Source organism: Corythoichthys intestinalis, chromosome 20 (assembly GCF_030265065.1).
Source record: "Corythoichthys intestinalis isolate RoL2023-P3 chromosome 20, ASM3026506v1, whole genome shotgun sequence".
NCBI lineage: Eukaryota > Metazoa > Chordata > Actinopteri > Syngnathiformes > Syngnathidae > Corythoichthys > Corythoichthys intestinalis.
Window position 1 is genome coordinate 26,968,113 of NC_080414.1, and position 17,692 is coordinate 26,985,804.

General features: G+C 37.1%; 1 protein-coding gene across 6 annotated transcripts in view; it reads left to right on the forward strand.

The window, feature by feature from the left end:
• Positions 1–17,692, forward strand: part of slc12a7b (solute carrier family 12 member 7b) — a 98,082-nt gene that overhangs the window by 75,616 nt on the left and 4,774 nt on the right. For 3 of the 6 annotated variants that reach the window (XM_057824209.1, XM_057824211.1, XM_057824214.1), the window contains exons 15-25: positions 40–159; positions 1,157–1,261; positions 2,446–2,614; positions 2,694–2,889; positions 2,968–3,137; positions 6,120–6,251; positions 6,375–6,482; positions 6,744–6,860; positions 10,890–11,065; positions 15,269–15,283; positions 17,484–17,617. In XM_057824209.1, coding sequence (XP_057680192.1) covers positions 40–159; positions 1,157–1,261; positions 2,446–2,614; positions 2,694–2,889; positions 2,968–3,137; positions 6,120–6,251; positions 6,375–6,482; positions 6,744–6,860; positions 10,890–11,065; positions 15,269–15,283; positions 17,484–17,617 — 1,442 coding nt within the window. The remainder of the gene's footprint in view (positions 1–39; positions 160–1,156; positions 1,262–2,445; positions 2,615–2,693; positions 2,890–2,967; positions 3,138–6,119; positions 6,252–6,374; positions 6,483–6,743; positions 6,861–10,889; positions 11,066–15,268; positions 15,284–17,483; positions 17,618–17,692) is intronic. The other 3 variants (XM_057824210.1, XM_057824212.1, XM_057824213.1) reach the window with 3 other exon arrangements.

Below are 17,692 nucleotides of genomic sequence, written 5' to 3' on the forward strand. Positions count from 1 at the left end.
ATTAGTGGATGAGAGTTGCGAACTGCTTTTTCTTCGCAGGGCTCTCTCCTTTCTCGGAATGAGCTTGTGCTTGGCTCTCATGTTCATTTCATCCTGGTATTACGCCATAGTTGCTATGGCCATCGCTGGCTGCATCTACAAATACATTGAATACAGAGGGTAAGTACCGTAATTTTTGGAGTTGGCCGCTACTTTTTTCCTTCATTCTGAATCCTGTGGCTTATAGTCCAGTGCGGTTTATTTGTTGATTTATTTGAGTTAATAGAAAACACTTAATTTGACAGCGGCGTCATAAGACTGTGATAAGACCATCATAATTTTGACATGACACTACCATGGGCATTACTGATTGCTTATGACAGATGTCATTAAGTGTCATCCAGCAAATTATGGCACTAGCTCCATTTATGTCCACCTTGGATCTTTTACATCTATTCAAAAGTGACATAATTTGCCGGATAACACTAAATGACATCTGTTATAAGCATTCATTAATGCTCATGACAGTGTCATGTCACAATTATGATTGTCTAATGACAGTCTTTTGGCGCCACTGTCAAATTAAGTGTTACCAAATACCATAACTAGTAAGGATGCAACAATAGTCGGTTTTACTAGTCCTTCTCAAAAAATTAGCATATTCTGATAAAGGTCATTATTTTCTGTAATGTACTGATAAACAGACTTTCATATATTTTAGCTTCATTACACACAACTGTAGCACTGCAATGCATGCTTGAAGGCATGTTGGAAAACAGCAGTGTTGACAGCAGGTGGCAGCAGTGATTAATTGTCTCCCCCAAGGGAGTAGTGATGGCCAAATGAAGCTTCTTGAAGCAACCATGGTGGTTCTTATGGTCTTATGACAGACACATAATACAGTGAGGACAGCTGTGGCTTATAGTCTAGTGCAGCGTATTTGTTTATGAATAAATGCTGTTTTCGTGTCAAATTTGGTGGGTAGCGGCTTATAGTCAGGTGAGCCTTATAGTGCGAAAATTAAGGTTAGTAGTTTCCAGCTGCCGGACAGATGTAGTCAATTTTGTCGAACTGTGAAAGCAGACATTTTGTTTTCATTCCTGCTGTTTTATTTTTATCTCACACAAACATCCAGATAAACATGAATTATATTTCTACTATTTTTGTCCTTTAACAGCGCTGAGAAGGAATGGGGCGACGGCATCCGTGGCCTGTCACTGAATGCAGCCCGTTTTGCCCTCATTCGTCTAGAAGAGGCTCCCCCACACACCAAAAACTGGAGGTACACCATGTTGAGTTTGTCAGTGCAACACTGTGAACGACTTGTAGGCAGAATCCAGACAAGACTGGACTCGGAATGTTTGTCTAATCTCATTGTTCAACGTCTAATTTACCAGACTGATGTGATAAGCCTTTATTCAGGCTGGAACAAGCAGTATCCCCTTATTCCCTCAATTGATTTGATCAAAATCAGGCCATGGTCTTCTCAAATTATGTCCCCTTAGGATTTCTTCTATTTTTATAAAAGTGTGTGATATAGTTTTTGACAACAGTAATTAAAACTGAAAAACAGTGTTTAGGAGGCCCTTATAATTTTCGTTCTTTTGCACGATAATACTAGTCTGTCATATTTTACTCATCTCAAAATGTGTTTGTTTTCATCTAGTTTTTGTTGACCCAAACTCAAGAGTAATTTTGTCTAGTTTTAGTCGACGTTTACTAAGAATGTTTTTGTCCGTATTTTTTTTTTTTAATTACTCCAAAAATAAATCAATAAATAAAAGTTTCCAACTATCTGGAATGAACATTGACAGGCGAGCGCATACTGTACTGTCACGTCTACAAGGACAACGACAACTTGCAGACAAACAGTACATTATTTTCAATGAATTATATCCACATGGATGCCACAAACTGTCTGTAAAAAGAAAAAGTTGTCCGATGGTTTAAGAGGACGCTCGCCGTTAGCATTAGCCTAATGCTTACGCGAATGCTATGCTAACGCTACAAGTTACCTTTAGTGTTTGATCATCACTCAGCACAGACCTTTGAAGGCTAAAGCAACATTGTATATTCTCTCTGGCCAAGACAAGAAAACAAATCTTACCGTGTGTGCAAGCTGGAGTGACCGGAGACGACACTGGTGAGCCGGGGGATGGCGCAGCACGTCACGAAACAACTATAAAACTACACAAAAAATGTCACACATTAACATGTGACGGAAACTATTGCTCATTTTCATTGCGTTCTCGTCTCTTCAGACAAAAACTGACATTAGTATCTTTATGTTTGGTCTCCCAAAACAAGTTTTTAGCTCGTTATCGTCTCGTCATCGTTGTAAAAAAAAAAAAAAAAGTGTTCGTTGACGAAATCTTTTCGTTATGGTCATCATTGACTAAAACAACACTGCTGAAGAAATTACCAATGCAATAAAATTTGATTACTTTTTTCTTTGGATAAAATCAGGCCTCAGTGTTTGGTGCTGCTCAACTTGGATTCAGATCAAGCAGTCAAGCATCCACGCCTGCTGTCGTTCACTTCTCAGCTGAAGGCAGGGAAAGGCCTGACTATAGTGGGAAATGTATTGGAAGGAACCTTTCTTACTAAAGAGGCTGAGGCAAAGAAGGCAGAGCAGGTATAGCAGAAATCATCCATTTACATCGTTTATTCTTTGATGAGTCGTAACATCCTTTTATTACTGTAATTTTCTACAGAACATCAAGTCTTCCATGACAGCTGAACGGACCAAAGGATTCTGTCACGTTGTCGTTTCTTCAAACCTCAGAGATGGAGTCTCTCATCTTATCCAGTCAGCCGGGTTGGGAGGCATGAAGCATAACACAGTCCTAATGGCCTGGCCAGGAACGTGGAAGCAGTCCAATGACCCGCAGTCATGGAGGAATTTCATAGGTACAGAAACAGGAGGAAGCAGTGAAAATGTCCAATCAAGGTTAGAAAAAGGCTCTCTTTATTCCTGTGCCCATCCAGAAACGGTGCGAGAGACCACATCTGCTCACCAGGCCTTGCTCGTAGCCAAGAATGTGGACAGCTTCCCCACCAATCAAGACCGCCTGGGTGAGGGCACCATTGATGTGTGGTGGGTGGTTCATGACGGAGGCCTCTTGATGCTGCTGCCTTTCCTGCTGCGACAGCACAAGGTAGATTACTACATGACACGTATTATATGGGTCTCATGAGTGCCCACTGGGCCTGAACGATATTGGAAAAAAATAATAGTGCGATAGATAATGCGAATGCTCCACACTTACTTTTTGCATTGGTTGCACCGGTGCGCCTAACTTTTTTCTGAAGGTGCACCGGCACAAAATGTAGGCGCACACACATTTTTAATTGCATCACCTTTAACGCCATACTTTTAATCACTCTCTATTAAGGTAGTTCCAAAAAATCGATTATTAGATGCATCGCGATTTGAGTCGTAACGATTCGATTACGATTCATAAAGGTTCTAAAACGCTGATTCTCCCTAATAACTTTATGACAGCCGCTCGCAGCGGAACGAAAATCAAGACACGTCTGCCACCTGGACACCTTTAACGGACGCATGCACAACTTTATGATGGATGCTGCCTGTTACTGAGCGAGAGATTTACTCGTTTTCAAAAGACTGGAAGATAAATTTGTGTATGAGAAAGGCAGGAACCCAGCAGTTGCGCTTCTTTGCGCAAGTTATTTTTTAGAGCGAGAGGCTCCTTGTCTTTCAGATGTTCAGCAGTAGTTTGAAGTCGTGTCATTTGAAAAATGTCCTGAGTGTGTTCCTAAGACCTGTGTGCGTCTATAAGAGGTGTGTACACAAACCCTCTTGTACTGTTTAGCCGTTATCGTTGTTGTTTTTGAGATGTTAACAGTTAGCGCCGACCGCTAAGCTAATTAGCTAATTCGCTAACGTTTATTTCATATACAGAACGTGTAAAACCATGATTAAATACAGCGGTAACACTACAAACATGCGAAATAGTGAAGAAATTTGTGAAAACAAAGTATATTGGTTAAAGGAAGTCTTATTTATAGACACTTTGTTTCCAGAAAATGTGGAATTCATTCCACCTGAGTAAATTTTATTGTATTGTTGAGAGAAATAAGTACTGCCTTTAAAATGGTTAATGTTTTTGCACTTTTTTGTAAAAAAAAAAATTAAAAAGCAGTTTAAGGGCAGCTTTTTGTTGTATGGACATGTTTCCATCGTTCCTGTTGAATAATTAGGATATTTTAAATAAATAATGGACGTAAATTTGTCGGGCTACTTTGTTAGTAATGTACGACGCATCGATAATCGTGATAACCGAGAATCATAGCACACTGAATCGTAATCGAATCAAATCGCCGGGTGTCTGAGATGCCAAACCCCTACTCTCCATAACATTCATATAATTCATTCATTTTCTCCCTCACGAGGGTCGCAGGGGTGCTGGAGCCTATCACAACTAACGCCAGGAAAAAGGCGGGGTACGCCCTCAAATGGTTGCCAGCAATTCGCAGGGCACATATTGACACACAACAATGAACACACACACTCACACCAATGGACAATTTGTAGTGTTCAAATACAGGAACCCCAAGTAAAACCCTTTTTTTCTCTCTGTTTTTATTTGGTTTTATTTATGAAATTATAAGGCTCATATCTCCAGAAAACCGGAGATATTCCCTTATAATTTCATAATAGTAACTATGAAGGAACTACAGTATTTACTCTTCAAGATAGGAAGTATTTTATCCACTAGAGGGCAGGGCACTCATGCTCTTTGAACGAATGATGCATTTCAGGAGGTTTTTTTTTTCGTCTTGCTAGAGTTCTTTTTGGGGGGGGTTGTATTTCTTTGGCTTATTGTGGTTATGTCATAGGTTGTAGTACAGAATAATAATAACAGGGCATATAAAAAAACTGCGCTGAGAAAAAAAAAATACCTCTTAAAAAAAAAAAATTCAAACATTGTAAGCAGTTTCTCACAATGTTAACATTACTTGAGTATCATTTTCACATTTTTTCATCCTTTTTTACTTGTATTTGAGTGCATTTTTTTGAATGACTACTTTTACTTAATATTATTTTAAAGTTACGCTACTCTTCTTTTAATTTCATAATAGTAACTATGAAGGAACTACAGTATTCACTCTTCAAACTAGGAACTCTTTTCTCTACTAGGGGGCACTCATGCTCTTTGGAAAAATAATGATTAATTTATGTAGATTAAGATTTTTCTCCCTCACCGGTATTCAATGTGTTTTTTTGTATGTCTTTGGCTTACCGTAATCAGGTTATTATAGCACCGTATAATAATAAAAGTTCATAAAGATTTTGTGCTTACAAAAAAACAATACAATTATTTTAAAAAAGTCAAACAATCGTAAGCAGTTACTCACAATGTTACTCATTACTTGAGTATCCTTTTCACCTTTTTTCATCCTTTTTTACTTGTAATTGAGTACTTCTTTTTTTTTGCTGACTACTTTTACTTAATATTATTTTGAAGTAATGCTACTCTTCTTTTAATTTCATAATAGTAACTATGAAGGAACTACAGTATTCACTCTTCAAACTAGAAACTATTTTCTCCACTACAGGGCACTCATGCTCTTTGGACAAATAATGATTAATTTATGTAGATTAAGATTTTTCTCCCTAGCTGGAATTCAATGTGTTTTTTTGTATGTCTTTGGCTTAATATGGTTATGTAATATGTTATAGCACAGTATAATAATAAAAGTTCATAAAGATAACTTTATGAGCTGAGAATAAAAAATACCATGGTTTAAAAAAAAATCAAACATCTTAAGCAGTTACTCACAATGTTATTAATTACTTGAGAATGCGTTTCACCATTTACATTTTCACTTGTACTTGAGTACATTTTTGTGGAAGACTACTTTTACTTGAGTACTATTATTCTGAAGTAACGCCACTCTTACTAGAGTAAAATTTATGGCCACTCTACCCACCTCTGGAAGCGCTTTGAGGGCCTTAAAGGTGGAAAGGCGCTCTACAAGTGTAACTCCATTAACCATTTAACTCTTTAGTGAAGGGGTTTGCTGAAGGCAGCAAGATGAAATACAGTGAAAGTGAAGCAGTTTTATGGTACTTAAATTTAGTTTTCTCATCTTCCTCGACAACACTCCCTCAGGTGTGGAGAAAGTGCAAGATGCGCATCTTCACTGTGGCCCAGATGGATGACAACAGTATCCAGATGAAAAAAGATCTCCAGACGTTTCTGTACCACCTGCGACTGAATGCAGAGGTTGAAGTGGTGGAAATGGTGAAATATGTTTGAGTGCTTGCCATTAATTATGCATAATATGCCAAAGTGTTGTTGTTGTTTTTTTAATCAGCCATTGAACCAAACTCATTTGGTGACGTTGTATTGCTCCTCTGTGTGCAGCATGATAATGATATCTCAGCCTTCACCTATGAGAAGACGCTGGTGATGGAACAGAGATCTCAGATGTTGAAACAGATGCAGCTATCCAAGACAGAAAGGGAGCGAGAGGTACGGCCCCCTAGTATTTAGAATTGGGTTCTTCATTTACAATTTACGTATTGACTCAATTGTGGTCTTTGATTATATGACTGTGTGTTAGAATTTTTTAGCACACACCCAGCCTTGTGCCGATCAGCTCGACAAACAGTTCAAAACACAAGTTATTTCTCAATTTTATGTCCATTATCAACACCCGTGGCACTCATTGACGGTTGGCCCCTTCTGCTTTTTATCTGCAATCACGTTTCGGGGCAATGCCGCACTACTCAGATTCAGAGTATCACTGATGAATCACGTAACTCAATCCGGAGGAAGAACCAAGGTGCTGCCGAGGGCGCGAGCCTCAGCCGGCAGTCCTCTCCAACGGAGGACACACAAGAGGATGAGGTAGTCGTTTTTGTCAACCCCAGTGTCCCTTACAACTGTGGCCCGGCTTCACAAAGTATAATCTTTGGCTACAGTGCAACTTTTACTTTTCATTCATTCATATTCATTTACATTTTTAATATAAACATTTTCTTTTAACTCATTTACAACTGGAACTAAGAGAGTTCAAAAAGGACTACATGATTAACATCAATCTTATATAGCAAAATAATTAGGTAGAAGGAAGTTTGAGGTTTGTTCCCGATTCACACATTTGCTTTGAATGCGTACCGTAATTTCCCGAATATAAGGCGCACCCGTGTATAATGCGCACCCCAAATTTACTTGTAAAATCTCGGGGAAATTATTGTACCCGTTTATAACGCGCACCCTAAATTTAGCACCAATAAATAGAAGAATACAAGAAAACAGAGCTCGTGTACAGATGCAGAAATGTCATTTTACTGAATGGTGAAACACAGCACAAGCATAGCATATTGGTAGTTCAGAACATTACCATAAACTGACAATATTTACGGTAATAATATGATTTGACAACTTCTCCAACTTACCAGAATCTAGGAGAAAACAAAACAGATGTCACTTTTCTTTTAAAGACTGCTGTATAACTTGCTCGTTTCATCATGACGAATCAATGTTTCTTCCATAGATTGATATGGTAAAATGAAAGTGAGAACGTAAGTCGGAAATCCGAGAGAGCTCATCACTGTCGACACGACAGTAACAATAGGAACTATTGTTATTTGGGTTGAGTTTCCCAAGGGACAGATATAGTTGACAGACACACACAGGAAGTCTGTGTTGTTACGTTTGTTATGGTCCGAGTTGCAGAGCTGCAATAAAGGTTGACTCAAATGAGTTCAAGAAACTAAATTCTGTGCTTTATGAAGAGTGAAAAAAGCAGAATTTAACACAGACGGAATCATTTGGCCGATCAGAGTGAAGTATTACCGAAACAAAATGGTGACGTCACGTACCGTAATGGTCGGCAACGGATCGCCGCATACGTTTCGTCAACACAACGTGGACGTGTCGATAAAAAAAAAAATCGGTTTATATATAAATATATATATATAATATATATATATTTCTGTCTCCATCCATGTACCCGTTTATAATGCGCACCATGATTTTACAAGTCGATTTTGGAGAAAAAAAGTGCGCGTTATATTCGGGGAATTACTGTAGTTGTTGTTGTTTTTTTTTTTTTTTTTAATGTTCGAATGAGTAGAAAACAGCAGAACAAAATCACTAAAAGAGTTACAGTGGCATTTTAGTTAGGATGAATTGTGACTCGTGCTGACTGACTGTTCTTAATTGACTTTCAGCAAAAAAAAAAAAAAAAGTTGCAGACATCCATCAGCCAGGTTGGGCTTCGTAGTGTTGAATACAATGCAGAATACATTGCAAATTGAATTTCCTGATTTGCGACAGACCAGAGAACCAGATTGTTAAATGTACCGTATTTTCCGCACTATATGGCGCACCCAAAAGCCTTCAATTTTCTCAAAAGCCAACAGTAAGCCCATATATGGATCGATATTCGTTAATCATGGCATGACATTCCCTTTAGCACAGCTCTGTCTAGTGAAAAACGCAACCACTACTACTACTACTTCTACTACTACTACTACTACTACTACTATGGCTCCTTAAAATGTGTGCGCCCTATATATGAATAGTTTAAAAATAGACCATTAATTGAAAGTTCGCTTTATACTGATAGTCCCCGGGTTACGGACGAGTTCCATTCCTACGCTGGCAACGTAATTCGAATTTCCTAGTAAGGCGGAATTAACCCTATAAGTACCCCTAAGTACTTCCTAAATCTCAAAATAACTATCCAAAAATATTCATTTTACATCATATTCATAAAATGAAAAATTACTGTAATTTTCGCACTTACCCACCAAATTTGAAACAAAAACGTCATTTTTTCATAGACAAGCCACACTGGACTATAAGCCATAGCTGTCCTCACTGTATGATGGGATATTTACACCAACAGATATTAACCAAGAACACTTTGACAGTGGAATCATAAGACTATCATAAGACCAAATGAACCACCATGAAGCTTTGAACCAAGTGGCTACAAAGCATCATTGCTTCAAAAACCTTCATTTTGCCATCACTGCTCCCTTGGGGAGAAAGTCAACCTCTGCTGCCACCTGCTGTTAACACTGTTGTGTCCATATGCCTCCTAGCATGCATTGTAGCGCTACAGATGTAAATAACAATCAAAAATCATGTCCTGTGCTAATTATTTCTGCAGTTACTGTTCCAGTTTCATTAATTGCTAGTTATGATATTTGGTAACACTTTATTTGACAGTGGCGCCATGAGACAATTTGACAATCATAATTATGACCCTGACACTGTCATGAGCATTAATGAATGACTTTAACAAATGTCATTTAGTGTTATCTGGCAAATTATCTCACTTTTGAAAGGATGTAAAAGATCCGAGCTAGACATAAATGGAGTTAGTGACATAGTTGGCCCGATGACACTGAATGACATCTGTCATAAGAGTGTGATGTCATAATTATGATGGTCTTATAATGCCGCTGTCAAATAAAATGTTACGAATTAACCTAAATAAATCAACAAATACGCCGCACTGGACCATAAGCCGCAGGATTCTAAATGAAGGAGAAAAATAGCGGCTTATAGTCCAAAGATTACGGTAGATAGATAGATATTACGTCCCTCAGGTAACATGGGTCACACCATAGTTCTTCTTACAACTGACATTTATTAATTTGTCATAGTTTAATGACAAAGAGGACACAATAATGCAATAAATCAAATCAATAGAGACATATTTACATACCTCAATGGCTGCACTATAATACCGAGGGGAAATAAGGTCCAAATCTTCAGTGGTCCCATGAGGAAAAAGGCAGCTATGCGCCTTATAATGCGGAAAATACAGTAAACACAGCCTATTTTTTGATAATGCTACTAGTGGACATTTAGTAAAAAAAATAAATACATTTAACACTATTTAGAGGTGATATAAAAATAAAATACAAGCAATATATAAGGTTGTGTAAGGAATGGTCCCTTTCAGTCTTTGTTTTGCTGTGCTCAGCCATGCTGAGCTTTTCTTAGCATCATGTTACTATATACTGTACTAAAGAGCTCTATGCTGCTTTGTGAATACCAACCTGTCACATCCCAAGACTGCAGCCCAAGCTCCTTCATTCATTAATCCTACATTGAAGTCATCCCAAAATACCTCTGATGAAAGAATGGACAGTATTGTGACCCAAACTGACCTCTGTGTTTATATGCAACTAATGTTACATGCAAAACATCACACGTTCATTTATCCTCATTTCTGAACTTAATTATCCATGATTTAAATTGCAAACATATTGTCAGACATGACAGCACTGTCCATTTTATCATATCGCCATTGTCCAATGAAAACTACTTGGGTCCGAATATTCATTTTCTCATGTTTATTCATCCAATTCCCTACATAAGAGTTATTTGGTTTTAAAAGGTTTTTTTCATTGGAAAGCAGCGATAAACAGAGTTACCATGCCCATTTTTCCCCTCAACCCACTTGTACTTACAGTATGACTTTCTGACAGTGAGGACATCACTAAAATGCTAATTCATTGTCATGACTGCTGTGAAAAACAGTTCATTATGAATTCTTTGTTTAGTATAAGGAAAAACATTCTGTAATTATTGGAAATTGAGTCCCATGGTGTTGAGTTGTTGTTCTGTGTTTCATTTGTTTTGTACTGGTTTAGCATTTTATAACCCAATGTCCTCCTCCTCTGTTTTTTATAACTCCAACTGTTTTGCATTTGTTCCTTTGCATATCATCGTTCTCTGACTTGTGGGCAATCATCCAATCTTCCCATCATTCATGTCATTCATCCTATTTCTCTCTTTGTGCTACTTTGCACGTATCCTCTCACATTCTGTTCTCTACTGCCTGACTTTCTGCCTTTCAACCTTGTATACTGTACATAATTTATGTCATCAACTCATTTTTGCCTTTCCCAGGCCCAGCTCATCCATGACAGAAACACAGCCTCCCACACAGCCAGTAACGACAAATCCGAAACTGGCCCGGAGCGGGTGCACATGACCTGGACCAAAGATAAGCTTTTCACAGAGCGGAACCGCAACCGCGAAGCCAACGCCAATGTGGCCATGCGAGACCTCTTCAACATGAAGCCGTAAGTTAGCTATTACTGATGCATGGAGGTTTAAAATACAGTAGATGTTTAATGAAAAACAAGCGTCCATGTTCGACATATTCAGTAATGGAGTCTGTGTGCGATGTCCACAGAAAGTCCAAGCGTGCAGAACATTTTTGTCAGGTGCTAATGTTCAGGAGCGGATCTAGAAAAATATTAATGGGGTAGCTAGAAGGAGGCAGGAACTTTTTGAGAGTGGCAAATATTTCTTGTTGATATTCTTTGGACAATGATAGGCTATTCTGCTACGATTCGATTCAAAGGCCTTCGATCAATTTAATACAAAATGAAAACATTTAATATAATCAGTTCAAATTTGCCTAAAGCAAAGAAAATTACAAATCAGTTGTGATGCGTATGAAAATTTTGTTCCTGATTTTTTAAATTTTATTTAAACAAAACATAGCAAAAATATAATAGTTTGCATTTTAATCGGGATTACCATATTGGACCGAATATAAGACGGTGTTTTTTGCATTGAAATAAGACTGAAAAAGCGGGGGTCGTCTTATATTCACAGTCTAGACATTATACCCATTTACGACGCTAGATGGCATCAGATATCCTTGAAGCGATGTTCTGTCATGATAGATCTCAGCTACTCTCCCCATTCACAACGCTAGATGGCGCCAGATAGCCTTGAAGCGATGTTCTGTCATGACAGATCTCAGCTACTCTCAAGTTTAACCAGTTTGCATTATTTTAATGCAATGTTTTTCCTTATTCAGATTTGTTTTAAGACTACGGTTACAGTTAGACTTCACTTTGATGGTTAATGCAGTTATTGCAATTTTGTTGTTTTATCACAATAGATTGGTTTATTTACATTTCAAAAACCAGAAGCCATTCATTTACAAATGTGATTGCACTTTAGTTTAAATATTTAAATGTTCAGATATTAAGATTTGAATGAGGCAAAATAACATTCTTTTTCTCTCAAATATATTGTTATAATCATTTGTTTCGGATGTACTGTAATTATTTTCACTATGAAAATTAATATGGTGTTCAAAAAGTCTTTTTTTCAAACTTGTCTTGAAAAAGAGGGGGTCGTCTTATAATCGAGGCCGTCTTACATTCAGGCCAATAAGGTACATTCATTTGTGCTTAACAAATCGATATATTAGTCCACATGGATTAACTGTTACACATCTAGTGTCAACATATGGCAGATGTTCACATTTATTGGATAAGAGTTTGCTAAGAAATTGTATGTAGACCCCACAAAAAGGCACAAATGACATTTACAAACTCACATAGAGAAACTTAGCTTCACATTTTTATATATATATTTTTATAGGTTATATATTGTATATACACAGCGGTTGGTAGTAAGGCATTACATTTACTGAATTACATTAACTTGTGGAACTTTTTTATAAAAATGTACTTTTAAGAGTGGTTTTACTAAGCCACACTTTTTACTTGAGTAGCTTTGTGAAGAAGAAACGCTACTCTTACTCCGCTACTTTGGGCCACATTAGTCATTACATTTTTCCTCTTTAGATTTTACTTTTTTTTTTTTTTTTTTTCACCACTTCTCTGCCCAGAATTCAATTTTCAAAGCTTTTTAAAATTTATTTCCTTGGATAAATGTTGTTATGTAGTAGGTTATAGTTTTCTTATTCTCCTTCTTCAAAGTATAATAATAGCAGTTTATATAGATAACTTTGTGCTGTTTTTTTTTTTTTTTTTTAAATCAAACATGATAAGCTGTTACTCACAATGTTACTCATTACATGAGTATTCTTTTCACCAAGCACTTTTTTACTTGTACTTGAGTACATTTATTGGAAGACTACTTCTTTTACTTGAGTAAAGATTTTGGCTACTCTGCCCACCTCTGTATGCACTCAGACTAGTATACAATACTTACAGTTGTATGAAAAAGTATCTGAACCTTTTGGAAGTTCTCACATTTCTGTATAAAATCACCATCAAATGTGATCTGATCTGTGTCAAAATCACACATATGTAAAAACAATGTCCGCTTTAATTAAAACCACCCAAACATTGATAGGTTTTCATATTTTAATGAGGATAGCATGCAAACAATGACAGAAGGGAGAAAAATGAGTAAGTGAACCCTCTGCCTAAGGAGACTTAAAGAACAATTGAAACCAATTTTTACCAAACAATTTAAGTCAGGTGTGTGCCCAATCACTGATGAGTGGTTTAAAGCTGCCCTGCCCACTATAAAACACACACCTGGTAAGAAATGTCTTGATGTGCATCATGGCTCAGTCAAAAGAGCTGTCTGAAGACCTGCGATCAAGGATTGTTGATTTGTAAAAAGCTGGTAAAGGATACAAAACCATCTCTAAAAGTCTTGATGTTCATCAACCGACAGTCAGAGAAGTTGTCTACAAATGGAGAGAGTTTAGCACTGTTGCTTCTCTTCGAATGAGTGGCCATCCACCAAAGATGACACCAAGGGTTCAGCGCAGAATATTCAGCGAGGTAAAAAAGAATCCCAGAGTGTCAACTAAAGACTTACAGAAATCACTGGCACAGTCCAATATCTCTGTGCACACATAAACTATATGTAAAACTATGGCCAAGAATGGTGTCCATGGGAGGACTCTACGGAGGAAGCCACTGCTGTCGTTTAATGTTCGCAAAAGGCACTTGTACACTCCACAGAACTTGTAGCAAAATATTTCTTGGACTGATGAAACCAAAGTTGAATTGTTTGGGAGTAAAACACAACGTCATGTGTGGAGGACAAATGGAACAGCTCACCAACATAGATACCTCATACCCACCGTGAAGCATGGTGGAGGGAGCATCATGATTTGGGTCTGTTTTTTCTGCCTCAGGACCTGGACAACTTGCAATCATGAATTGGAAGAATGAATTCAAATATTTTTCAGGATGTCTTGCAGGAAAACCTGAGGGCGTCTGTCAGACAGTTGAAGTTAAAAAGAGGATGGATGTGCAATAGACAGTGATCCAAAACCCAGGAGAAAATCAACTTCAGAATGGTTTCAGAAGAACAAAATACACGTTCTGGAGTGGCTTAGTCAAAGTTCAGACTTGAACCCCATTGAGACGATGATTAAAGATGGCGATTTGTGCCAGACATCCCAGGAATCTGACTGAAATACAGCAGTTTTGTAGAGAAAAATGGGCCAAGATTAGTCCTGATCGATGTGCCAGACTGATCTGCAGCTACAGGAAGCGACTGGTTGAAGTTATTGCTGCCAAAGGGAGGGGCACAAAATATTAAATGTGATGGTTCACAAACTTATTTTTCCTCCTTCTGTCATTGTTTGCATACTATCCTCATTAAAATATGAAAACTTAATAATGTATGGGTTGTTTTATTAAAGCAAACACTGTGTTTTTTCATCTGTGTGTTTTTGACAAAGATCAGATCGCATTTGATGGTGATTTTATACAGAAATGTGAAACATTCCAAAAGGTTCAGATACTTTTTCATATCACTGTTTACTATACATAGACATACTTATATACACTATATATTATATATCCTTTTTTTTATTTAATTTTATAAGGATCCTCACTGAGACTTACTAGAGTGGGAAGCCTAACTTTTAACCCTCACTACCATCATGCCACCCAGGTGGATCCGCCACTGCTAATGGTGCAGATCTTGGTCCCCTCACAAATTTGGGATTCCCCTGAAATTAAGTCTTCAGAATAGAAAGCAAGATACAGCATCTTACATACATTTAGCCTGTCGTTTTCGTCATTCAAAATAAGCCTGATTAAGCATACACATTACATTTAGTTCAAAGTGCATAGGTGATTCAAATAACAATGTAGCATGAAATGACCAAAGTGACTGCTGCCAAACCAGTTTGTGTGTTCGTACTAGTAAAAAGATTATAATGACGATGAGTGAAATGGGACAAGTTTGCATGGCTTGAGCTTTCAGGCTGAACCGGTGAGCGTGCACGCTTAGTGCAAGGCTAGCCCCCGTCAACCTATGCGAACACTAATGTGGACTAACTCTTTTTCTCTTATAATTAAGACATCTCAATTAAGTCTCCTTAAAAAAGAGACACTTCGTTTTGCACGGCAGACGGGTCAGCTCCAAGTGTCATGGCAAGCCATGTGGGACAGTTTGAAGCTTTCATAGCTCGTACTTGCTTAGTGGCACTGACTTTAGATGCATTTAAAGCCTGTCTCTGTTCTGTCCCATTTTTCTCCTTCTAGAGAGTGGGGGAGCCTGTAAGTTCTATTCTATTTAACTTAGACTGCATGTGTGTTTGTGCTACTGTACACGGTTTCCTTCAGCATGTGTGTTTCCTGTGTGTGCACGTGCATGAGCAGCCGTTGGTTAACGTGCAGCTATTGTGTGCAAAATTCTGCTTTCCATTTCCCATTTAATAAAGTAAAAGCAAAAGTGATACTGATTGTTGATAGAAATATCAACCCAAAAAGTTTTTACCATCTATAATTTATATTTATTTTTTTAAACAGTGGAAAGCAGAACTTTGTTATTGTATGTCATCATTTTCATGTAATTTGGTTTAGAAGTGTTTGTTTGCAATATTTAGCATTAAACAAGGGTTGATCGGAAAATGTCAACAAACACATCAAAATTCAAATTACATTTGTTTGCGTGCTTGTTTTATGGGCCGGCCATCACTAACATGCACTTGAGGCTAAATGTTCTTGGCAATTAACTGTGTTTACTATCTTTGTTGATTTGACGTATTCACAAATATACACTGCAAAAACACACTTCATTTAAAACTAGTTAAATTCCATTGTTTTCAATGTAAATCTACTCGAAATAAGTGAAATTATCTGCCAGTGCTTCCAGTAAATTTTACTCAGATTTCTTGAAATGAGAAAAATAGATAGTTTTTTCATTCAGATGAAAATAAACATTTAAGGATATTGTTCAAAACATGATTTGTAAGTAGGGTTGTTCCGATCATGTTTTTTTGCTCCCGATCCGATCCCGATCGTTTTAGTATCTGCCGATCCCGATATTTCCCGATCCGATTGCTTTTTTTTTTGTGTGCTCCCGATTCAATTCCAATCATTCCCGATAATTTTTCCCGATCATATACATTTTGGCAATGCATTAAGAAAAAAATGAATAAAACTCAGACGAATATATACATTCAACATACAGTACATAAGTGCTGTATTTGTTTATTATGACAATAAATCCTCAAGATGGCATTTACATTATTAACATTTTTCCTGTGAGAGGGATCTATGGATAGAAAGACTTGTAATTCTTAAAGGATAAATGTGACTTTGTATATTGTGACTAAATATTGCCATCTAGTGTATTTGTTGAGCTTTCATTAAATGATACTGTAGCCATTTAACTGTTCTGGCCAAATGCATGATGGGAAGTGCGACCATGACTGTGCGTACTGGTACAAATTGATATATCTTCTTCGCGTTGGGAAATGTCATAGGGTGTTAATAAAAAGATCAGTTACTACCTTTCTTCCCCACATTGCTTCCCACGATATTTCTAATCGTAGGGAGAGGGATTGTAAGGCTTTAGCCAATTAAAAAAAGGCTCCAAAGGCTGCCAAAATTCACTCTACTCATTTTACGCTGCCTTTTAGCTCTATATATAGGAAAAACAGCGCCATTACAGATTGAACGTGACAATGCGTGAGTGGGTCGTGCAGCGCATGCGTTAATTGCGTTAAATATTTTAACGTGATCAATTTTTTAAAAAAATAATTACCGCCGTTAACGGGATACATTTGATAACCCTACCTTAAGCCTAAACTAAAGACTAGCATATTATGTCTGTAACGTTAAATACAATTAGAAAACGATTTAATCAAAATATATATATATATATATATATATATATATATATATATATATATATATATATATATATATATAAATGGCATGTCCGATATTTTTTTGCCGATTCCGATACTTTGAAAATGACGTGATCGGACCCGATCGATCGGGACATCTCTATTTGTAAGCTTTTTTTTTTTTTTTTTTTTAAGCTTTTTAGATGTATGGGCTTAATAAGAACAAACAGTCAGATTTACTTAAAGTGAGTGGAATAATCTTTCACATGAATGTGTTAACTAGCATTTAATAATCAAAACAAAATGGAGAAAATGTATTTAAGATGTTACAAATTTGCAGTGTACATATTGTTAGTTTACCTTGAAAAAGTTAATATTTGCAAAGTTGACTCATTTTCAGAACCCGGCAAGCATTGCGAATTTTTATGGAATTTGTAAACATTTTAAATTCTCATGACCAAACTATTCAAGAGAAAAACAAATTTGAGTTACAGCGAAAACGAATTACCACAACTCTGAACCTCTTGTGTGTCTTCTTTACACTTACATTTATGGCTTTATTGTAACCATGCAAGGGCCACGATGTGCAAATGAAATTTAATTGTTTACTTCTGTTTAACAAGGAACCAGACCAACGTCCGTCGCATGCACACGGCCATCAAATTGAACGAGGTTGTAGTGAACAAGTCACAAGGAGCCCACCTGGTTCTGCTTAACATGCCCGGTCCACCAAAGAACCGAGGAGGAGACGAAAACTGTATCCTTATTACAATGCTGTTTTTGTCAACTATGACAATAACGAAAATATTTCATCGACTAACAGTTTTTCATG